At 68.6% G+C, this 23,151-nt stretch overlaps 3 protein-coding genes across 4 annotated transcripts; 1 reads left to right on the top strand and 2 right to left on the bottom strand.

The window, feature by feature from the left end:
• Positions 1-286: 286 nt before the first annotated feature.
• SASH3 (SAM and SH3 domain containing 3) lies at positions 287-4,273 on the bottom strand. Of its 2 annotated transcripts, none has more exons than XM_086619770.1 (8): positions 4,190-4,273; positions 2,237-2,332; positions 1,816-1,965; positions 1,605-1,746; positions 1,372-1,529; positions 1,048-1,254; positions 576-726; positions 287-474 (listed from the first exon to the last, which is right to left on the bottom strand). In XM_086619770.1, exons 1-8 carry the CDS (start codon positions 4,241-4,243, stop codon positions 287-289), a joined length of 1,146 nt encoding a protein of 381 aa, XP_086475896.1. In that variant the 5' UTR covers positions 4,244-4,273. The 2 variants fall into 2 exon arrangements, with proteins under 2 accessions (XP_086475896.1, XP_086475895.1); XM_086619769.1 differs by having other exon boundaries at positions 1,605-1,749.
• Positions 4,274-5,114: 841 nt separating this feature from the next.
• Positions 5,115-11,005, bottom strand: XPNPEP2 (X-prolyl aminopeptidase 2). Its single transcript, XM_086619631.1, has 21 exons — positions 10,960-11,005; positions 10,005-10,078; positions 9,781-9,891; positions 9,630-9,693; positions 9,337-9,441; positions 9,144-9,230; positions 8,894-9,040; positions 8,680-8,781; positions 8,499-8,580; positions 7,904-8,099; positions 7,623-7,712; positions 7,424-7,533; positions 7,258-7,335; positions 7,111-7,182; positions 6,910-6,970; positions 6,691-6,760; positions 6,465-6,569; positions 6,072-6,131; positions 5,829-5,905; positions 5,634-5,732; positions 5,115-5,324 (listed from the first exon to the last, which is right to left on the bottom strand). Exons 1-21 carry the CDS (start codon positions 11,003-11,005, stop codon positions 5,115-5,117), a joined length of 2,046 nt encoding a protein of 681 aa, XP_086475757.1.
• A 6,627-nt stretch (positions 11,006-17,632) lies between these two features.
• On the top strand, positions 17,633-18,707 carry APLN (apelin). Its single transcript, XM_086619869.1, has 2 exons — positions 17,633-17,693; positions 18,541-18,707. Exons 1-2 carry the CDS (start codon positions 17,633-17,635, stop codon positions 18,705-18,707), a joined length of 228 nt encoding a protein of 75 aa, XP_086475995.1.
• The last annotated feature ends 4,444 nt before the right edge of the window (positions 18,708-23,151 follow it).

Raw genomic sequence — 23,151 nt, forward strand, 5'->3', positions numbered from 1 at the left:
CATCTCGGCGGGGAGCGTGGTGCCCCAGGGTGCCCGGCACACCCGTATCAGGGCAGCGGTGCCAGGCAGTGCAGCGTGAAATGGCTTGGGGGCTGAGCTGAGCTGCCTTGCAGCCATGTGGCGCGGGGGCCCATGCTGGGCCCGGGGGTCCCACTGCCAGGGCTCACCGCTTCCCTGCTGAGCAGCTGTGCCCCACAGTCCGGACCCGCTGCCAGGCTGGGGCCGGAGTGGGAAGCAGCTGTGGGCTGCGTCCATCGGCAGGGCAGTGCCGGCAGGCAGGGCAGGCTCAGGGGGACTCTGCCAGGGAGAGGGCCCTGAGCTGCCCCTCGGGACCCCCCAGCTCGGCCTCATCCCGGCTGCCATCTAGGGTCTCCGATCCCTCGAAGCAGCCTGAGTCCCGGGGAATGTCCCCCTTGGGCTCTGGGGGCGAAGGCTGGGCTTCGGAGCTGTCACCTTCCTCCGGCTCGCTCGCTGCTGGGAGAGATGGGATGTGGCATTAGCGGGCGGCGAGGCTGCCCGGCACGGGGGCTGCGGGCAGCGTGGGGTGTCTCCCCCTCGCTCCCCCCAGCTCTTACTGTCATAATCCAGGAGGAGCTCGGCGGCTGTGAGCAGCTTGGCGCGGTGCTGGGGGTCCGTGATGTTCAGCTCGTTGAGGTGGGTCTCCCGCAGCTCCTTGAAGTCCTCCAGGGTCTGGTAGCCGTTCAGCAGCAGGGTGGAGGTGTGCTCCTGGGGCGGGAGGGCACCGGGCATCGCGGCGGAGGGGTGAGCGGAGCGTGGCATGGCTCCCCCCAGCTCGCCCTGCCTGCCCCTCGGTGCCAGCCACGTGGCTCCGGCTGTGGCATGGGTCCACAGCAGGCACTCGCCTGAGCGTCATCTGGAAAAGCCCCTGTGTCCCCTCTGCCCCCCCAGCAGTGCTCGAGGCAGCGTGACCCATGGGGTCAGGGGACAGTGAAGGGCTGCTGGGGAGCAGAGAAGGGTGGTCCTGCCACTGGCACCCTGGGCTCGTGCTGGGTGCCCCTGCCCCCCCCGTGAGCCCCTGTCCCTCACCTGCAGGTTGATGCGCTCCAGCAGCTCGTGGAGGGTCTTGGGCTTGAGCCGCTTGCTCCTGCTGGGGCCGCGGCTCCTGCGGGCGGGGGCCGTCTCCTCGGGGATGACGTCCACGTAGATGAACTTGAAGGAGCCCACCCTGTTGTTGAGCAGCCCGGTCCAGGTGCCAACGGGCGGCTTCTCGATGATGCCGATGATGTCCCCTTTCTGGGAGTGGAGGTAGGCGCAGGCTTGGGGACAGCTGGGGAACCCCCCTCGGGGGTCTGCAGCCAACCCCGCTCCCCAGGGACCCCCCCAGCCCGGGCTGGCCGCGGTGGGGCTCACCTGCAGCTTCAGCGAGTCCCTGTCGTACGGGCTGGGCGTGAAGTCGGTGTGGACGCGTGCCCGGCCGCAGAAGGGGCCAGTGTAGGCTGAGCCACGCACCTCCAGCTGCGGGTTCTCCTGGTTGCTGCCGCCTGGGCCGGGGCTGGAAACTTCGCTGTCTGTGGAGGGGAGGGGGATCAGGATGTGCCCGGCGCTGGGGCGGGGGGCCAGGGTCCTGCCGGGGCTATGCTCACCGCTGGACAGCTGGCGGCTGACGGATGGGTGCCCGTCTTCCTCCATCTCCAGGTACGACAGGGGCACCTTCTCGTGGCTCGGCTGCTCCGTGCTGCTGGCTGGGGATGGGGGGCACAGGGACCCCTCCTCCTCCAGATCTCCCTGCTGGGGGGACCGGGATCAGACCAAGGGAGGGAGGGCTGCCCCTGCCTGCCTGGGACCCCCACTCACCTTCCCCTCAGCTAGCGCCTTCACCGCCATCCTGCCCATCTTGCGGTTCATGGTGCGGGAGATGACAGCCCGCCACTTCTTGCCCAGTTTCATCCCACTGCTCCGCACAGCATCGTCGGGGCCAGCGCTGCTGGGCTCATCCTCAGGGATCTGGCAGAGGGATGGAGAGTGAAGGCAGAGCTCTGCCCCCCTCGAACCTCAGCTGGGTCACACAGGGCTACAAGGCTCCTTGGGGAGCGAGACCCCCAAATCCTGCTGGTGCTGGAACCCCCGGGGCTGCCCCACGGCATGTGGGGCACCAGTTGGACCAGGAGTTTGGGGAAACGGGTTCTGGAAAGGGCTGAGCCCATCGGGAAGGTGGTCCTGGTGGAGCAGGACGTGGCAGGTGGTGCTGCCACCCTGGGGGGAGCTGGGCACTCACGTTGTCCTCCAGGTTGAATTCCTTCTCGGTTGGCGCCGGGGAGCTGACTTTGGGCTTGGCGAAGTCCTTGAAGCTGCTGGAGCGCTGGAGGGAGAGCTGGGAGAGAGAGAGAGGCGTGAGGCTTCTCCCTGTGTGCCCCATCCCTGCTCCCACCTCTGCTCTGGCACCCGGGCACCAAAACACGGCTTGCTGCACCAGCCCGGGGGTTTTGGGAAGCAGAGCGGAGTGGGACCCGCCTCGTGCCAAGCTCTGCTCCTGCGGCGGCTGCGCCGTGAGTCGCTCCCGCCCTTCCCTGCGTGTCCCACCGCTACAGGCGTTTTCAGCAGCTGAGAGCAGGAGCTGCCGTGCCTGTGCCACTGCCGTCCCCTCCAGCTGCCCGCGTTCTGCATGCGGGCATCGTCCCGGGTCACCCTCATCCCTGACGCCCAGCACCAGCACCACTGTGGGAGCTGGCTCACATGCTGGCACTGGGCGCGCTCGGCTCCTGGGCATCGGCGCGCTCGGAGCTCACACCCTGGTGCTTGGTCTTGCCTCGACCGCAAATTTAGCAATTTCCTTTCTCCAGTCGCTCTGCCCACCCCGGGCTCCTGCTCACCCCGGGGGCAGCTGAGGCCCTCCCCAGCCCCGGCGCAGTTTGCCCCGCTCAGGCACGGCCCTGCGCCTTCCCCTCCTCTTCCTCCTCTTCATCGACTCGACTGAGCATCCTTTATCTTTGCCGTTTTCTCATGGAGGGCTGGCTCGGCTCGCCCGGCTCCATCCCCGCTGTGGCTGTACTTAGCGGGACCCGCTCCGCTGGTGCATCCGTGCGGAGGAGATGCCGGTGCTTTGCCCGGCTCTGGCCCCAGCACCCCTGAACCCCCAGACCCGGGCAACTTGAGCCCCTTGGGTCACCCCCTGCACCCTTCCGATGAAACAACTTTGCACTCTCTGCCCCCTCCCCACCACCCCCCAGCTGGGAACGCTGCGGCATCGGCCGCTGCCCTGGGCTGGAGGAGCCGGGGGTGCGAGCAGCTGCGGGAAGCCTGGCAGCGGGGCCCCGGGGAGCGTGGCAGCGAGAGGGAAGTGAGAGCGGCGGCTGCGGCTGGGCAAGGGTGGGGGATGCCCGCTGGGACCTGCCAGGCTCGCTGGGCCACCCCGGCACAGGGAGGGGGGGCTTCACACAGATTTCCCCAGGGAGCTTCCCACGGGGCTCTGCTGGGATGTCTGCCTGCTGCGGGCAGAACCATGGCACCAGGCACTCTCCCCTGGTCATGGCCCCCAGCGGTGGTTCCAGCCCTCCAGGCAGGGTGGCACAGGGTGGCACAGGGTGGGGTGGCACATGGCCCTGCTGCGCAGGGACTCGCGAGAGGCTGCGGTGCTGGTAGCCGGTGCTGCTGGTGGCTCCTGGCTCTCGGTGCGGTGGTGCCGGAGGAAGCAGCTGACGCACGTGATGGAGCTGCAGCCTCGCAGCGCCTGGACCGCAGACACCTCGCTGCGCGGGCCGGGCTGGCAGCTGCGCACCCGGCAGCCGTGCGGCACCGCGGCCGTCCCCCCCGCCCCGGCAGGAAACGGCAGGCAACCACCCACGCTGTGGGGAGCCCACGGGGAGGGGGAGCTGCTCCCCCATGGCAGAGTCCCACGGGTCCCACTGGCACCCCTGCTTGCACCCACACTCACCCCGGGGGTCTGCGCATCCCCGCCACGCATCCCAGAGGGCTGCAAGGCAGGGTGGGAGCGGGATGTGGGTCAAGGTCAGGACCGTGCGGCGGTGAGGCCGCAGCGGCCGGTGATGGCAAGGACTGCCTGCTGGCCACGTTGCCCCCAAGCCCAAAAGGGCTCTGCTCCATGCCCACCCCACCCTGCGACACCAGCGCTCCCTGCTCAGCATCCTGTGGGCAGCCTGAGCTCAGCGGGTGCTGGGCGCACAGGGGCACCCACGGGTGCAGAGGGCAGCCAGGTGCCACCAGCACTCACCTTCCTGTGTCCCGACTCCTTCTCGCCAGCGTTGGAGGGCTTGCGGCGCAGCATGGTGCTGGGGCCTGGCGGCAAGGGCGCAGTGTTGGGGCAGCGCCTGGCACGGCACGTACCGAAACACCGGCACCGAGGCCGGGAGGCGCACAGGAAGCCGGCGGTCACATGAGAGGTGCTCGCAGCGGCGCGGCTCGGGGTGGCTGGCGGGTGCGCGGGCTGGGGCAGGAGGAAGGAAGCCCTCCACGAAGCTGCTGCCCTTCCTGGGGCCCCGGGGGCAGGGATGCCTGCCTGCACCCTGCCAACCCTCGGTGATGGTGCCTCCCCTCGGTGATGCTGCTGGTGGGCACCGCGTCCCGCTGTGCAAGGGATGAAGGTTCCCAACCCCTCCACCGTGCCAGCTCGGTCTCCCTGCTGGCACACAATGGCCAAGCCCTCCCTGTGAGACTTGCTCCGGGATACCCCCTCTGTACCCTGCATCTGTGGGTCCTCCTGGCTGGACATCGAGCCTGGGTGGGATGGGCCCCTTGCTGCTGGCACCCACAGGGCAGCAAGGACGGCCCCAGTTGGGCCGGCTGCCCTGCACCCTCTTGCTCCAGTTCTTCCATCTCTTGTCCCAAGAATTAAAATCTGCCCTGAATCCACCTCCTCACCACCGATGCCAACTTGGCCGCCCCAGCCCGAGGCAGACGGCACGGGCAGTGCCACATGTGTGGGGCTGGACCCCAGCCCCACTCCAGCCAGCGAGGCAGCGGCGGGGCTGGCAGCACGCGGGGCTGCCGCGGCAGGGCACAGCAGTGCACGGGCACCCGCCGGCGTTGCTCATGTTTAATCACAGCCAAGCAAACAGGACAGAAAAAGGAAGCGAGCGGCGGGGAGAAGGAACGGCAGCGGCAGGGAGGGGGCTGGCATGGGGCTGTCTGGCGCAGGGTCAGGCCTGCAGCCCGGCCAGCAGCGTGGAGAGGAGGGAGGTGAGGGCCAGCATGCCCAGCGTGCCCAGCGTGGCGGTGGCAGCGCTGCCCAGCGGGAAGGGCTCGGTGTTCCTCTGCAGCCAGCTGTACGCCTCCGCCAGCTGCTGCCGCTGCAGCTCCGGCCCCACGCGCGCCCGGATGGTCTCGTAGTAGGTGTTCAGGTACCGGATCTGCAGCCGGGCACCACGAGGGGCTGCGGGGGGACTGCCCCAGCCACCTGCCCTGCTCATGATGCCCCTCTTGCCCCCCATTTGCCCATCCAGCTACCCCCCACCCTGATCACTGGCCCCATCTGCAGACCCGGTTGCCCCTCTCCACCCACGCATCCACCCCTGCCCCAGCCCCATTCACCCGCCCCGACCTCATGCCGCAGCCCCGGTTTCCCACCACTTCCACCCCCCTCAGCCCCTTCCGCTCTCCCCGCGCTCCAGCCCCTGGCGCTGGACGCCCGTCCCTGCTCCACCCCGAGCACCCGGTACCTGCTCCGGTGACAGGAGGCTGAGGTCGATGAGGTTGCGGTCGTAGGGCACCAGGGACACCACCTCGAAGGTCAGGAAGGGCTCCTCCCCGCTCTGGTACTGCCGGAGAGAGGTGGCATTGGGTGCCCCCAGCCTCGCCTAGGGGGTGGCCCCCCCCCCCCAGCACTGTGTCACCCCTGCCAGCCCCATTGCTACCTCTGTCTGTGCCTCCACCACGAGCGCGATGTCCTCGATGCGGATCCCGAACTCGCCGTCCTGGTAATACCCGGGCTCTGGGGGCCGGGAAGGTGCCCGGTGAGTGCCGAGCCCCAGCGACTGCCCCAGCCCATCTCGCCCCGGAGGGGCTGGATCTGATCGCCTCCTCCCCTGGCCGGGCTCTGTGCCTGTGGCACATCCCCGCGTGCCCGAGGCGCCAGCCGGAGCAGTGGGCATGCGTACCGATGGAGGTGAACATGCCGGCCGCCAGTGGCACGTTGCTGGACTGGAAGCCCACGGGCCCTGCAGGGGACATGGGGAGAGTCACAGCTCCTGGGGACGGTGTGTGCTGCAGGGACTCCCCAGCAAGGACCTGGGTGGCACACCAGCAAGAGCTGCATGACCACTCCAGTAAGGACCAAGGGGCCACCCCAGCAAGGACCGTGGGTTCATCCCAGCAAGGACCACCGGGCCACTCCGCAAGAACTGTGGGATCATCCCAGCAAGGACCACAGCAGCCCGCAGATCGGAGCCACCCACCCGCGGCAGGAGACTCAGCCGGGCTGTGGGAAGCCCCAGACGAGCCCCTGCCCTCGTCCCCGTTCCCCGCGCTGGTGCCGGCGCCGCAGCACCTACACTCATGGACTGAGAGGAAGTTGCCGATGCCGTGGCCAGTCCCGTGGCCGTAGTTGAGTCCCACATCCCAGAGTGCCCGGCGGGCGAAGGACTCCACTGTTCTCCCTGGGGAGGGACGACATGGGATGGGGGCCAGTGAGCTGGCAAGGGCCCTCCTCACCCTCCTCCTCCCCATGCCTGGGGTCCTGGGCAGGGCCGGGCTGCCCGACACTGGCTCAGCACCCACCTGCCGTGTTGGGTGGGAAGATGAGGCGGGACAGGTCAATGTTGCCCATCAGCACACGGGTGTAGGCTTCCTACGAGGGGCATGGCGGCGGGGCTGAGCGTGGTGGTGCCTGGACACCCCCCAGCACATCCAGCCCTGGCTGGGACCTTGGTGCTGAGTGCTACAGGGGGGTGCTGGGCATCGCAGCAGGATGCTGGGGGGCACGGCAGGGGCTGGTACCTTCTGGAGTGGGGTGGGCACACCCCAGTGCACCGTCCGTGTGATGTCCGTTGTCCCATCCCTGCAAAGGGGGGATGTGAATGGGGGTGGCGAAGCCCCTGCACTGGTTTTAGGGCCCCCTGCCACCCTCCTGCACTGGGGGCACGGGGAGGGCATGGGGGGGTTGTGTGGGCTGGGGGGTCCGGGTTAAGGGCTACCCACAGATATTGCCCTCCGGTGTCGGCGAGGTACATCTCATCCACAGACAGCTGCCGGCTGCTCCCGTTGGAGGGGCTGCGAGGGGAGCGGGGGTCGGATCCTGCTCCCAGCCCCCAGCCACCCGCTCCCCACGGCAGCCGCGGCCCCTACCTGTAGTGGGCCAGTGCTGCGTTGAGCCCGCTGGCCGAGATGGGCTGGAAGCTGGGCCCGTGGCTGTGCTCCTGGGCCCTGGAAGGCAGCAGGGAGGGAGATGCTGGGGGTCCCCGGCTGCCCTGCGCCAGGCGGCGGGGTGAGGGGCCACAGCGGCAGCACTGACTGGCGGAGCGCGTTGATGTGCTCTGCTCCCAGAAACTCGTCCACCTGCCCCTGCGGGACCGTCTTCTCCAGCCACAGCAGGTACTGGATGACGGCCACTGCGTCCCGAACCTGGGGGGGGCCCGGCAGCATGAGGGGAGGGGGCAGCAGCAGTGCCCCCCGCTTCTGCTCGGGGCCGCGGGGATGGGGACAGCCCTTACATGAGCAGCTCGCAGCAGATCCTGCTCCTTGGCGTTTTTCACCGCCTTGGCCAGCATGACGGGCGAGTAGCTGTCCTCCAGCAGCTTCTCCTGTGAGGGCAGGCTGGGGGTGGCACGGCCGGGCACAGCCACCCACCCCCCCTGCCCCAGGGACGGCTGCGGCACATCCCACATCCCCACAGCTCGGTGGCATGGGGCTGTTCCCGAGCCCGGCGGGACCCACGTCGCCCACGGCCAGGCTCGGCGGCGCAGTGTCAGCGCCGGCACACGGCCATGCCCACCTGGGGGATGACGCTGTAGAGGCCATAGGTGGTGTACTCAGTGCCCAGCCAGATGGTGACATTGTCCTGGGCGTAGCGCTGGACGTAGGCACGCGCCTGCCCGTATTCCAGCAGCTCCACGCACAGCGGTCCCGGGCAGCCGTCCTGCAGGGACTGCCGCGCCGCCGCTGCCAGCCGTGTCTCGTCCACGAACAGGCTGGGGAAGGATGCGGGATCAGGTGGGCACAGCCATAAGGTTGGCCTTCTGCCTTTGGTTCCCCCCGAGCCCAGCTGTGCAGGGCATGCCAGCGGAGAGGAGGGGGCTGGGGGGCTCAGAGGGGGTGCTGGGCTAGGAACGAGGGTCGGGCTCAGGCTGGGCTGGAAGGGAGGGTGCTGCACCCCAAGGTGGGCTGGGTGGGAGGGGGCTGGACCTGGGCAAGATGCGGGGCTTGAGGGGACAGTCCATGGGGCTGGGCACTGCAGGATGCGGTGGGCTCTGGGGAAGGGGGCAGCTGGGCCGAGGGGAGGGTCCCGTGGGTGCTGGCCTTGGAAGGGAAGGGGGAGGTGGGTGCTGAGCGCCGTCCGTGCCCCGTGCCCACGGGGAGAGGTTGCCCACCTTATGCTGGTGTTGGTCAGCAGGGTGTAGGAGTAGAAGACGGGGTTGTAGGGGATGTCGTCTCCGCGAAGATTGAAGAGCCCTGACGGGAATGAGACCTCCGAGCCCGCGCCCGCCAGCCGCCCTCCCACCCCCAGGGCTCAGAGCCCACGGCACCCACCACGGTGCCACAGCTACTCACAGGCTGTCTCCTCTAGCCCCGACAGCAGCACGGCCGTGGGGCGCTGAACGTGCTGCTCCATCTGCTGCCGAATCCCGGCCACCTTCTCCTGCCAGCTGCTCCCTGGGAGGGGAGCGAGCAGCCGCTCAACTCTGGGACCACCGTGATCCCCCGGGCCGGGGGCTGCCACGGGCGAGCACCCGCCCAGCAGCCCTGGGGAGGACGGCGGTCGTACCTGTGAACGCTGTCGAGAGGCTGTAGATCTCACCGGAGGTTGGAGAGGGTCTCTGGTCACCCCACGCTTCGTCTACAAGGTTGGTCTCGATGGGGAGCAGGGTCCTGCCGGAGCCGTGCAGAGCCTGGCTGTAGCTGTTCCAGGTGGCTGAGGGGGGGAGCAGCCCCTGGGTTGGAGGCACCCGGTGAATCCGCACCCGGGAGCTGCCCCCACCTCAGGGAGGCTCCCCCCGTGCGATGGCCAACCCTACCGATGGAGAAGAGGAAGGGGTCCAAGCTGATGTTCCCCCCAACAGGAACCGCCTCCAGGATCCACAGCCCGATGGACTCGATGGAGGCTGCAGGAGAAGGCTGGGTGGCACCACAGGGACGCACCATGGCCTGGGGGCTAGGAGGGTGCTGGGGGCAGGGGGATGCCGTGGCCCTCCAGCCTGACCCACTGACTCGTCCTCTGCAGCTCCCAGTTGCAGTCCAGCTCCCGCTCCGCCTGGGTCCAGTAGCGGCTGTCGGTCCACAGGGCAGCCTTGTCCTGCGTCACCACGCCGGTGCCTGCGGCGGGAGCGGGGGCTCGGCCATCACCTCTACCCCCTCTCCAGGCAGCCGGTGGGACCCCCGGGGATCCCCAGCCCGATCTGCTGCGTGGAGCGGGACCGTGCCTGGCCCCAAGGATGGGGACCAGCAGGCAGCCGGGCACCGACCCCCGAGCAGGGACCCCGGGGTGGTGAGGGTGCTCTCACCTGCAGAGCCGGTGAAGCCGGTCAGCCAGCCCAGCCGGGAATCCCGCTCGGAGATGTACTCGCTCTGGAGCCAGAGACGGAGCCATGAGAGGCGGCCACGGGCGCCGAGTGGGGAGCCGGTCCCGGAGACGCAGGCAGGCTGCTGCCTTACCATGTGGGCATCCGTGGAGGGCACGATGTAGGCCTGGACGCCGTGGGCTTGCATAGTGCCACGCAGAGTGGCCAGCTGCGCTGTCGTATTGGTGGCCGTGGGGGGCAGGTACTGGTGGCACAAGGGTACACGTGCTGGGGGGCACCGGCTGCAGCAGTGGGGCTGGGGGGTGACCCCGTGTGGGGTGTCCTAGGAGCAGGGGGGCTGGGCACAGTGGCACTCACTGGTGGGTCCGTGGAGCAGTCCCGGATGTCGGTCCTGGCCGAGGCAGCGCGTGGCAGCCGGCCCGCAGCACAGCCTGGGGGCACAGGGACACCCCGGAGCCTCACGCTGCAGCCTGGGCTCCCTCTGGCCACTCGCTCCAGCCCAGAGCCAGCGCCAGGGCAGCCGTGCCCCTTGTCCCCAGCCCCAAACTCCGAGCTGGCCCAGCTTTGGGGCTTTTTGCAAAAAAACAGTGTTTCTAGCCCCAGGAATGGTGGGCGAAAACCAACGGCATCACCCGGCTCAGGAGGAAGTAAGTGCTTGGGGGGCACAGCCTGTGCCCACGGCATGCCTGGGATCAGGCCCCGCGGGTGAGGTGGGACCATCGCCAGGTGCAACCGGTGCCCACTGTGCCCGGGACCTGGTGAGGGGGTTGGCAGGAGCCAGCCCTGAGCATCCCTGGCACCGGGGCTGCTGGAGGACCTGGCTGGCAGCCAGAGACATGCCCTGGCAGGACCCGGCCTCTCGTCAGTGCTGCTCTGCATCTGGTGCCACCGCCAGCACCGCCTTTGCCCAAGCTCCCTATCCTGGCACCGCTGCAGTCTGCGGGCAGCGACCACGGTTCTTCACCTCGGGACAGGGGCACCAGGCTCGGGTCCGTGGGGCAACGGGTGGCCCTGAGCACGGTGCAGCCTCGGACACCCGGTCTCTGTGCCCCTGGGAGCTGCTCCTCACCCGTCCTCCCCCAGAGCTCAGCCCCGGGGCCAGGCTGGCAGGATGAGCCCCTCTCGGTGCCAGGGTGGCGGGTCTGGAGCAGCAGCACAGCCCTGGCTCCCCACGGGTAAACCCACCCTTGCTTCACCCTGAGCTGCGGTTCGGACGGCTGCGCAGCACCCCGGCATCCCCTGCGCCGGGACCAGCCTGGTCCAGGGTGCCCCAGGCTGTGATGCCCCTGACGAGCCCACCCCACCGACGTACCGTGGAGCAGCAGCACCCAGGCTGCGACCCACTGCGGGGGGTGCATGGCCGCCCTGGGGTGCCCGGCAGGAGTGGAGCGGAGGGGACGTTTCCCGGTGCCCTGGGTACAGGTCCCTCCTCCTGCGCCTTTGTCCTGGGGGCGGAGGGGTGCTGGGTGGCAGAGCGGAGGCCCGGAGCAGATACGGGGGGTTGTTGTCCTGTGCATGGAAAGTGAATCCTGCCGTTAAATAAACTCAAACAGCAAAATCAGCACAAAGTCCAAAGATCCTCCCGGAGCAGAGGTGGGGCTGAGCCAGCTCAGACGGGCACGTCCCGGCTGCCCGCGGCTGAAAGCTGCAGCCCACTCCGCTCCCCTGCATCCCTGGGGAAACCTCTGTCCCCCGGAGCCAGGCGGAGCTGGCATGGGGGTTCCTAGGGAAAAAACAAAGGGAAAGGAGCCGACCACCCTCAGCAGTGAGCCCTGAGCTCCCTGGGGATGCCTGTGGGCAGTGCCAGGGCAAAGCAGCACGGGCAGCAGCATGGCACTTACTGATGCCTCTGGTCTCCAGGCTGGCTGCGGGTCCTGCGCGCCTGCAGACGCTTTGGGCTGCATGAGAGGTGTCCGTGCGGGAAAACCGAGCGCTCTGGGGAGGGAACGGGTCTTGCTGGGTCTCCCTGGCCAGAGCGGGGCCAGCTGGAGGGCACCCAAAATCCTGCCATGCGCCCCCATGGACTGCAGAAGGAGCAGAGGTGACGGCTGTGCCGCTCCTGCCTGCTCTGCCCAGCCCCTGCCCGCGGGCCACGGAGGAGGACGGGGACCCCGCGGGACACGGAGATGGCGTCTGAACAGCGCGCGGAGGGACGGGGCCAGAGTGCGCGTGGCGCTGCAGCCTGGCATTTAGCCGGCGCGGTTACGTGGCAAAGGGATCACCCTCGGCGCGTGGTCCTGCGAACGGAGCAACAGCGGCGATAAACGGGGAGTGCGTTGGCAGGTCGGGTTGGAGACGCGGGCAAAGAAGGAGACAGCGGCGACATTTTAGCGTCGAGCAGCCTTACGCCACCAGGGACACGGGGAGGGAGGGGAGCGGGACAGTGGCGAACAGCCGGAGCTGTGCCGTGCAGGGGGGTACCAGCCCCGGCCGCACCCCGGGCACAGGGCTCAGCGACCTGCAGCCACCTCCAAGGGCTGCGCCAGGACCTGCTCTCTGTGGGAGATGCCCTCTGGGATGTGCCCTTTGTCCCATCGAGCCCCTGAGCTCTGGACCGCTGTGGCATCTGCCTTCCTGAAAACTTCCTTACCTTAGTCCTAACGAGCCTGACCCCGGGGCCTGTCACCTTTGCTGCACACGTGTTTCCTCCAGCGGGTTCACTGACTTCTCCGTGGCTGTGGAAGAGAAAGGGTGGCTGAAGGACAGACCTGCCGTCGGCAGGCAGCAGGGATGTCCCTCCATGGGTCGGACACGGACCATCAGGGGAGGATGCACTTCACATCCCACCCAGGGCAGACACACGTCCCACCCAGGACAGGGGTACCTGCAGGAGTCCCTGCTGGACAGTTGCTCATCACGGACCGTGAAGCTCCTTGTCACTGGCCAGGACGTCTCCTGGACCTGCTGCAGCACTGGGCAGGTGCACCATCACCGTCACAGCCAGCCAACTGTCGGGTACCTCGGGGCTCCATGGGGGCACAGCCAGCTGCATGGCACAAACACACCTTTGGAGGAGGGTAAAACAGAGATGGGACGGGGTGAGACATGGGGCAGGGACGGGAGATGTGCCAAGAGCACACCCTGAGAGAAGGGTGGAAGGACCTCGCTGCCATGGCGGCAGGACCTCACACTTGGCTCGTGCAGCAGGATGCAAGTTGCAGGAGGTCTTGTAGGTCCTACAGTAAATGAACAAGCAAACGCTTCACAAAACTCCTTGAAAGTGTAAGGGGCACTTCAGAAAATGTGGGCAGCAAACCCCTGTGACCCTGGTGCGATGGGCAGGAAGGAAGCCCTGCCAGGCTGGCTCCTGGGCTCTGCAGGACCCCTGCCACCCCCCTGCTGCCCCCTCACTCCTCACGAGTCCCTCTGCCAGCCCAGACCCTCTGCTGGGGCCATCTCCAGCACCGGGCTGTGGGTCCCTGCACCGTTGCCCACGAGCTCTCCGCTTCCCCTGCATGGCCACGGCCACGGCCACGAGGCTGGGTACAGGCAGGCCCAGGGTGGGAGTGACGGACCCGCTCAGAGGTGCTGCCCCTTCCCAGCGCTGTTTCACGAGCTGTTGGACAGCCCCTTTTTAACCCATTTAATGGGGCGGCACCTCCATGGTGCCCTTCGAGGTTCTTGAACGGCCATGGAGCTCCTCCGTCGGCTTTATGGCAGCTGGCGCATCCCATCCCGGCTTCACGGCAGTGCTAAGGGCACTGGCCTGGGTGCTGGAATTTGGGGTGACCCATCTTGTCCCTCTGCATGGACAAACTCCCAGCGACAGGGCAGCAAGGGCAGGGCCAACCCACGGGCGGTGGGCTGTGGGTGGGACCAGCTGCTGCAGTGCCTGCTGGTGCCAGGGCACACGCTGTGGCCTCTTGGCCACCCTCTTGTCCCAACCTCGTCCCCCCACATGCCAACCCCACTTTTGCTGAGCCCACTCGTCAGCTTCGGAGACTGGAGCACATGGCTGCCACTGCGCACGGGCACGATGCGGGCAGGGGTGCAGGCAGGGGTGCGACGCTGCACTCCTGGCACACGCCATGGGGCCAGTGCCCAGCCCCACTGCGCTGTGGGGCCAGCCCCCTCCCCTGGGGCTGGGGAGCAGCCTGGCCCCGGGACTGAAGGGTTGGGGGGCAGCGTGCCCACAGGGTCACCGCCCGGCTGTGCTGCCGAGCCACTGGTCACCCTGCGCAGCGGCTGCCTGGCCCGGAGGGGTCTGTCCGGCTGTGCCACCGCGGGGTCTGTCCGGCTGTGCCACCGCCATCCCGCTCACCACGAGGTGGCACCAGGACCGCGCCGTGGAGCCGCACAGCCCCCTGTCCCCGTCCCCCGCCCGCCCGCCCCGTCCTGCCGCAGCCCCGGTGCAGGTTGGTCCCGGTGCTCCCGCTGCCATCCTGGCCCTGCCGCGGGCGGCCGAGGCCTGGCACGCTCACGTCACGAATGGTCTCAAGCTGCCTGTGGCTGGCATCACCCTCCGGTCGCCTGCTCGAAGGAGCCCAGGGCGGGGGGCGGGGGGGGGCGGATCCCCCTGCCCCAGCAGCCTCAGGACGGGCAGGACAGGGGCAGGAGCGGGGACGGAGGGTGACAGCGAAACTGCCTGGCATTGTTATGGCAGCAAAAGTTTCTCAAGGACGTGCGATGCAGTTGCCGTGGCGACAGGCAGCGGTTTGCTGCCATCCTGCTAATTAGTCAAATGCGCTAACGATGTTTCTATCTTCCCCGCCTGCTCCCTGCCCGGTGCCAGGGTGGGGGCTGCACCCACGGCGGTGCCCAGGCTCCCCTGTCCCCTGCCACCCCCCCTCATGCCCAAGCCCATGGGGTCTGCACAGTGACATGGGTGTCCCTGCACCCCCTTATTCCCAACCGCTGAGCCCAACTCTGCGATGCCATCCCTGATGCCACCCCCCACGCCACATCCAAGGGATGAGGCTGGTACTGACCTCTACCATTGCCATGGGTACAGCATCAACGTGCACATCTCTCCTCCTCCTCATCCAGCATGGGGGAAGGTGGCACTGGCCGTCCCCGGGGACCCTCGGGGCCGCGTGCCGCTCCGAACACGTCAGCGTCAACAGGACGAAGCTCATCGGCCACCGCGCGTCCGGTGGGGCCCTTCCCTCCCGCGGGAGGTTTCCTCGAAGACGGGCCGGAGGAAGGCTTTGGGGGGACATCCTCCCTTTGTGGGCTATTGTTGGCCTTCCGTCACCTGCGGAGGCCGTGGGGTGACTCAGGCCGGGGTGACGTGCCCGGCAAACAGGACGCGGGTCGGGAGGGAGGGAGGGTGTGCGCGGCCCCAGGAATGCGGAAGCAAGTGGTGGCACAGGGCTGCTGCCACAATCCCTTGCCAAGGCAGGGCCTGCCCTCCCCTGCCTGTCCCAAAACCCAGCAGGTGATGTGTGCCCAGGGAGGATGGGCTGGGAGGGTCCCCGCTGCACCCCAGAGCCTGGCAGCTGGCCTGCAGGGATGGGGCTCCAGCTCCTGGACCCCATGGGCTGGGCCTCTCCGAAGGAGCACCCCACTTTGGGAGTGCCCACCACTGGCAGGGAGCAGTGACCCTACACTGTGCCAGCAGCAGGGGGGCTGCAGACAAACCTGCCAAGAGCCCTCAGCCAGGCTGCAGCGGCGGTGCGGGCACAAGCAGCAGGACTGGAACGGGCACTGGGGATGTCCTGCTCCTGCGGTGCCTACGGATGCTGCAGGGGTGTGACACGGTCCCCACATACCTCGTACGTTGCGGGTACAAGACACCGGGTGCCCACCAAGCCACTCAATCGCTGCCCTCCTCGGCTGGGCAGGGGGTAGGAAATAGAAGGAGAAGCTGGTGGGGCAAGACGGGACAGGGAGGGATCACTCACCCATCACCATCACGGGCAAAGCAGACTCGACTTGGGGAAATTAGTTGAATCTGTTACCAGTGAAATCAGAGTAACACAAAACACCTTCCCCCACCCCTCCCCTCTTGCCAGGCTCCACCACTCCTGATCGCTCTCTCTTCCCCCCAGCAGTGGAGGGGGGCAGGGAGTGGGGTTGTGGTCAGTTCATCACATGCTGCTTCTGCAGCTCCTTCCTCCTCACACTCTTCCTCTACTCCAGCGTGGGGTCCCTCCCGCGGGGTCACAGGTCCTACCAGCAAACTTGCTCCAGCCTGGGCTCCTCTCCCTGTGGGCTCCCAGTTCCTGCCAGGAGCCTGCTCCGGCTTCCTTGGGGTCACAGCCTCCTCCGGGCACCGCTGGCTCCACCACAGACCTCCGTGGCTGCAGGGCACAGCTGGCCTCGCCATGGGTCTGCACCAGGGGCTGCCAGGGAATGTCTGCTCCGGTGCCTGGAGCATGTCCCCCCCCTCCTGCACTGACCTTGGGGCGCTGTTCCTCTCATGTATCCTCACTCCTCTCTCCAGCTGCTGTTTTTCCACCAGGGTTTTTCCCCTTCTTGACTCCGTTATCCCAGAGGCACTACCACTGTCGCTGATGGGCTCGGCCCTGGCTGGCAGCAGGTCCATCTTGGAGCCGGCTGGCATTGGCTGTATCGGACATGGGGGAAACTTCTACCAGCTTCTCCCAGAAGCCACCCCTGTAGCCGCCCCCGCTACCAAAACCTCACCACACAAACCCAGCACACTGCTGTACCGGCACCCTGGCAGCCTCCTGCTCAGGGGAACCCCGTGCCCGGAGCTGGAGCAGCCGCTTTCTGACCGTTGGCTCACAGAACCCCTCGGTGTGCTGCGGCTGTCACCGTGCCAGTCCTTGGCACAGCTGGTTTCACAGTTGCCCTGACTTCCCCCTCCCCAGCTGCCATCTCCCAGTCCCAAATCCCTGGGGTGGCGTGGGGGGGGTCACAGCAGCCCTCAGCCCCCAGGGTGCTGGGGGAGAGGAGTGTTACAAACAGGGCTGGGCCTCCCCAAACCTCCCATGAGGTCTGTGGGACATGAAGGGTGATGTCCTGGCACGGTGCGTGGTCCCCGTGGCCTCCCTGGCAGTGGCTGCGGGCAAGGGGGTCCCCAGGTTGTGGCAGCCTTTGGCTCTGCCGTCATCACCCGCCACAACACCATGCCAGCGGCTGTACCTGCGCACCCAGGTCAATGAGGGGCTCCGTGGATGCTCAGTCAGCACCCAGGCCATGCAGGACTGGCACCGCCATGCAGGACTGGCACCCACACCTCTGTGCGTGGGGGTCTCAGGGTGCTTTAGCCCCCGCCCTGGCCCGTGATGGGTGCTGCAGCGCCCGTCCTGCAGCTGGTCTGTCCCCCATCCCCGCACAGGTAATGGCATCTGCGCTGTACACCCCCGCAGAGGGGGCTTCGTGTGTCCCCCTGGGCAGTGGCTGGATGACCTGGGGGGCAGCAGGGGAGGAGGGTGCTGTAGGTGGACCCCTCTGGGCGCACTGCCTGGCTGGGGGAGTGGAGGTGCAGGGGCTGCTGGGGGTGGTGGGCATCGGGGAATGCCAGGACAGCCTCCTGCCTCCTAGGGTGCCTGGGGAGGTGGGTGGGCTGCAAGGGGGGGCCTGGGCCAGGCAGGGTGGAGGATCCCAGGGTTAGGCTGGGAGGGGGGTCTTGGAGCCTGGACTGGAGGTGGGTCCTAGGGCCAGGCTGGGTAGGGGGTCCTGGGCCAGGATGGAAGGAGGGTCCTGGGGCCAGGCTGGGTGTAGGGGACCCAGAGCCAGCCCGGGTGAGGGATCCCAGGACCAAGCTGGGGAGGGTGGTCCCGGAGCCCTGGGGCTGGGGCCGGGCTGAGGGAGGATGTGGCGGGGGGATGTCCAGGAGGCGATACCCGTAAGGGAATCAAACGAGAGGGGGGATGTCCCAGGAGGGGTGCGGGACTGGGGCGGGACGGGGCGGGGACGGACCCCCCCCCCCCCCGCCGGGGGCCCGGCGGCCACATGACCGGGGGGCGGCGGGGCCGGGCCGGGCTCTCACCGCCTACAAATGCGGCTCCCCCGGAGCGGGGCCGCCGCCGCTGCCGCCTCCCGCCGCCGCCCCCGCCGCCCCGCAGCCCCCCAGCATGGCCGCGCCGCGCTGGCTCCTGGCGCTGCTGCTGCTCTGGCTCGCCCTGGCCGCCGCGGGTGAGTGCCGGGACCCCCGGGCGGGGGGGCGACCGCGGCTCCGCGCCGTGCTGGGGACCCCCCTGCTCCCTGACCCTCCCTTCCCCCCGTCCGGCATCGCCCGGTGCCCGGGCGGGTAGCGAGGAGGATGGAGGGAGCGTGCCCGGGTGACCGTGGGCAGGGTGGGCTGAGCGGGGCTCCGGGGGTACCGGCACCCCTGCCCGTGCCGGCCGGGAGCGGCTGCCGCCGGGCTGGGGAGGACAAAAGCGCTTTTCACGGTGCCAACAAACCCCCCCTGTCCACCCGGGCAGCCGAGCAGAACAACAGCCGGCCGAGGCCCGGAGAGCCGTCACTGCCACCGGCTGCCGGGGCACGAACCGCCTGGTGCCGCGGGTGACAGCCCGGGGCATCGCCGGGATGCTGGCAGCGGGACCCGCGGCCCTGCCGCGCTGCCCACGGCGGGTCTCCGCCCGTTTCCCCGTCCCGGCTCACGTCGTCTGGATGCGGGACCGGTGGTGCTGGCATCGGTGCTGGCACCGGAGCGTCTCTGCCAGGCGCCCTGGGGACCGGGCGGCAGCGGGCTGCAGGGAGAGGGCACTGGCTGAGGAGAGGCATGAGGGTCTCGGTAGACCCTGCCCATCGCTGGCAGGGAGAGGGGCACAGTAGGGTGGCTTTGGGGTGGGCTGGGGGGCAGAGCCTGAGGCCGGAATGCTCCGCGCCCCTCGGCGAGGCCGGTGGCCACACGCGGTGGCCACGCTCGGCGCAGGTGGCCCGGCCGCAGGAAACGCTCGCCCGGCGAATGGCTCCTGCCGGGGGCAATTCAGGAAGCGGGGTGGGGGGCCCGGCTAACGCTCTCCCTGCCCTCCAGGGCCGCTGGGCCGGGCGCCGGACGGGACGGCTGCGGAGGACGGCCTCATCCGGACGCTGGTGCGGCCGCGGGGGGCGCGGCGCGGGGCCGGGCAGCGGCCGGGCGGCTGGCGGAGGTACCGGCGGCCCCGGCCCCGGCTCTCCCACAAGGGCCCCATGCCCTTCTGAGGCAGGTGAGGAGCCGCGGGGCGTGGGGGGGACCCGGGGACACGCGTGACACTGCTGGGGGGGGACTCACGCGTGGCCGCGTCTGCTCTCGTTGCAGGGTTGGCACCGGCCCCCCAGGGATGCGCCTCCCGTCGCCCGCCGTGTGTCCTGGCCTGCTCCGCTTCTCTGCCGGCCCTGAGCGCGGGGTCCCACCCGTGAGCCCTCGGCCAGTGCCACCTCCTCCCTGTGGATGTCCCGGGTGGCCCTGGCACCGTGTCTGGCACCGTGGGTGCCTCCTGCCTCACCTCCCTGCCTCCTGGGGCTGGCTGAGAGCGGGTTGCCCATGTAGCTCGTGGTGGGGCCGGGTGCTGCCACGATGCTCCTGTCCTGGTGGGCACGGGGCTGCCCTGGGCATCAGCTCACCAGGACCCGTGGGCTTTGCGCAAAGCACTTTGTCAGGCAGAGGAGCTTCTCCGCAGGGATCTGCGAGCTCCCTCGGGGCTCCTGCCCGTCACCCACATGCTGGGCTGAGCACATAACTTGTCCTGATGTGGCATTTATTTATTCCCATGGTGCTAATCCCCCATCCTGGGTGAGTTGCCCTCCCCTCTCCAGTGGATGTGGAGTCCCCTTCCGGCTGGCAAACCCACCTCCTGGGGACCTCCGAGGCATGGGGTGCGTGCCCAGGACACAGCGTGGGGCTCTGGGCCCTCTGCCCTCTCCATGCTGTGGGACAGTGGGAGAACCGGGGGACACTGGGGTCTCTGTGTCAAGCACTGACATATGCCAAAGGAGGGACCCTTGCTCTGAGCGCTGCCAGGTCCTGTTGACCATGTTTCTCATGAAGATTTATTCCATGTAAATATATCTTTATAATAAAGAGTTATGATGTCAGTAAACCCTTATTTTTGCAGATGTGGGCACAGTCACTCACCTGCTGGAGGGGAGGGCTCCCAGGGGTCCTCTGCCCGCTCCCAGCACTGCCCAGTGGCAGCTGGGGGCCAAGGCAGCCCGTTCCCCAGCTTGGTGCTGGCAGAGAAGACACCCAGCAAAAAGAGGCCTGTAAAGTTGGGGAGGAGGGAAAATACAGGAGGCCAGCGTCCCGCAGGGCTGGGTGATGGAGGAGGGGATGCTGGATGGGCACAGGGATGCTGGTCCCAGCCAGGGTAAGTGGCTGTGGAGCAAAGACCCTGGGCTGCAAATTCTACCCTCTGCCTTTATCCCCTTCTGGGGTTTAATTTTCTGCTCATCCGAATTCCTCTCCGCGGTGGCCGTCGGCTGCGTGACGAGGGGCTGAGCGGTAATAACTGCTTTGGGAGCAGGGAGCAGGGCAGCGGAACGGGCTCTGCCGCCGAGGGACCGTGCGCAGATGCTTCATGCCCAGCCTGGACATGGCCTGGCCCATCCTGCTCGGGTCTGGGGACCAGCGCAGCTCGTTAGCCGGAGCCTTTGCTGGGATAACAGCTTTTGTAAGGTGGTTTCTGCAGGGAGGTGCAGGTGTGTGGGTGCTCCTGCCCTGCACCCCTGATGTCGCCATTGCCTTGGTTACCAGCGCCCACGGGTGCTGGGTGAAGCAGAGGGTGCTGCACTCATGTCCAGCAGCACGGTGCTGGGGCTGGGAGGAGGGTTTGGGACTGGCGTGGCCCCGGCGTAGGGAGGATGAGGCCAGTGGGACAGAGACAGGCAGGGACCGCGTGGCAGCAGCTGGAGCTGTCTCTGCCTACTGCCGAGCGCCTCGTTGGGATGCTCCAGCCCCAGGTGAAGGGCAGGCGGCTGCCCCAGTGCCACAGGGTGGTGGTCCAGTCCTGGGCACGTCTCCCTCACTGGTTCCATTAGACTCTGCTGCCTTCTGGCACCCCCAGTGGCCCCTTTCCCCTCGGCCTGAGCCCACCTGCCCTGTGCAGCTGTCCCTACAGCCCCGCAGACAGGAGCATCTGCGGGTGCCTGGTACCTGGCATCTCCATCCCTGGCATCCCTGTCCCTGGTGTCCTCGGCATCTCTCTCTCCAGTGTCCCTGTCCCTGGTATCCCCATCTCTGGTGTCCCCGTCCCCACGAGCTCGGGGGGGGGCGAGCAGGACCCATGCAGTGGGCAGGGCTCTGTAGGATCTCGCGGGTGGGTGGGGGCCGAGCCCTGCAAAGGGATGGGACCCCCCAGGACAGGACCACCCCCCGAGCCCCAGCCGGGACCCCCGAGCGAGGCGGTGCCCGTGCGGGGCCCCCACCCCCCGCATTGTTTGCAGGAGACCTCCCGCGCTCGCCGCCCCCGGGCGGAGGGAGGGCAGCTCAGCCCCGGCGCCGTGCGGGGCTGCGGGCCGGGGGGCGGCCGCACCGGCGGGGAGGGGGTTAACGGGGCCGCCGAGGAGCGGAAGGGCTGCAGCTGCGGGGCCGGGAGCGGAGCCCGGGGAAGCGGGGCCGGCCCAGCTGCCGCCATTACTCATCCTGCGGGACCGGGCGGGATGCGCCGCTCCCCGGCCACGCGCCAGCGCGCTCCCGCCGACCCACGCCCGGTGGGGACCGGGCAGCCGCTGCCGGGGGGGTGGGCGAGGGCTGCCCGGTCCCGTCCTGGCCCTTGCACGGCGGTTTCCAGCCCCACCAGCCTCCCGGGGCTGGCGCTGCCGCCGGGGCTGGGACCGGGGCAGGATGAGGTGCCACGGCTCCCCCCGGCTGAACCCCCCCGCTCCCGCTCTGCCTCGCCCGGGGTGATGGTGGGGGTACCAATCCTCCATTGCACCCTACCGTGCTGCTGCTACTGGTTTGAACTGGGAGGGGTCACCTCCTGCACCGCAAGCTGCCCCTCAGCACCGCTGGTTCGCCCCCCGCCCCAAGCTGCAGGCAGCCAGCACCCTGCCCATGGGCTCCGGCAGCGGGGTGGGGGGCACCCGCCTGGGTGCAAGCAGGACAGGCAGCCGGGGGCTGGCCTGGCAGCCTCCCTCAGTGCAGGCTGCCACAGCCCGTGCCAGGACAGGCAGCGATACCCCACAGCCCCACTGGGCATTGCCCAGCCCTGAGCACGGGGGCTTGGGCTGCGGCCAGGGGATGCACAGCTGAGCCCTGACCCTGGCCCTCCCGCGCCAGCCTGGAAGGAGGAGGCCAGGGAGGACCCCCCGGTTGGGCTGTGGCCAGCCGGTGCCGGAGGAAAAGGCTCCTGGGCCGGGAGACCTAAGGAATCTCTGGCTTTTCCTGGCCTGGCTGGCTGCCCGCAGGCAGGTGGGAGGCTGCCGGGCTCCGTCACGTTCCCGGTGCACCGCGTGCCATGGCAGCTCCTGCGCGTGCTGCCTGCAGTGCTGGAGCCCCTGCACCATGGCAGGAGCCGTGGTAGTGCAGGCAATGGGGCACAAGGGCAGTGCCGGGGACAGGGGCACGGGCAGAGTGGGGAGTGGTGGGCAGGCAGGGAGAGGAGCGTCTCCAGCACGGTGGCTGCTGCAAGTGCTGCCAGGCGGGTTGAAGCCAGAGGGCTGCCAGGTCTCTGGAGCCAGAGGCAGATGGCGAGTGCGCAGAGGCAGCCCCCTCCCCAGGCAGCTGTCCCTGGGTGCACGTGCGGATGCAGGTCCTGGCATGGCGAGGACGGGGTGCTCTGCTGGGTCTCAGCTCGCTGAATGGGGAACAAAGATGCTGGGTGGGCTGGGAAAGGGGCTGAGAACCGCTGGAGCCCTCCAGCCCTTGGGGACCTCTGGCTGCATCCAGGGGGACGGGCAGGGCTCACCACCCGCCTGGGACTGGCGATGGACACGCGGGGTAGACCTGGGACACCGGCTGTGCCAAAATCGCAGGCTGAGCCCAATCGCCCATGGCAGGCGCACGCTGCTGAGGTGCTACCAGCTGCACCAGTCACACCATCTGGGCATCACCAGCACCCATCAGTCCCCGCGACGTCTGCAGCGGGCTGACGGGCATGTGTGAGCCCCCCACCTCCACACAGGGCACAAAGCAGTGCGCCAACAGCCAAGGTCCCCCAAGGACCCCCATGCTCCTGGCTGAGCCTGAAGGATGAGCAGGCCCAGCCTTCGGCCCCATCCCTGGGGAGCGGCAGGGCTTCGTGCTTGCTCCGGCATTTCCGCCGGCAGTGGCAGGAATGTGATGGCTGCGGGAACAATGCCGGCACCTTGCACCGTCCCCTCTGTGACAGTGCTGGGAGCAGCTGCCCAGGCACAGCCCTGCTCTCAAGGAGCCAGCAGGAAGCAGATGGAGATGACACCGGTGGCCGTTTCCTGCGGCAGGACGCGCTGGCTTTCTCCACCGCTGCTCCAGTTGCTGAGCCAGTGGGGCCAGAGGGACCCAGGGTCCACCAGCATTGCTGCTCGAGCCTGCAAAAGCCCTGTGCCACACTCTCCCCAGTCCCTGCTCCGTGCCGATTCCCCGGGCTGCACCATCCTTGGTGTGGCATGTGCCAGGCACTCTGCCAAACGGCCAACCTGCTGCCCAGGAGCAGGAGCTAAACCAGAAGGAACCAGGGGAACACGATTC

This window comes from Tauraco erythrolophus, chromosome 13, assembly GCF_009769465.1.
Source record: "Tauraco erythrolophus isolate bTauEry1 chromosome 13, bTauEry1.pri, whole genome shotgun sequence".
Taxonomy (NCBI): Eukaryota; Metazoa; Chordata; class Aves; order Musophagiformes; family Musophagidae; genus Tauraco; species Tauraco erythrolophus.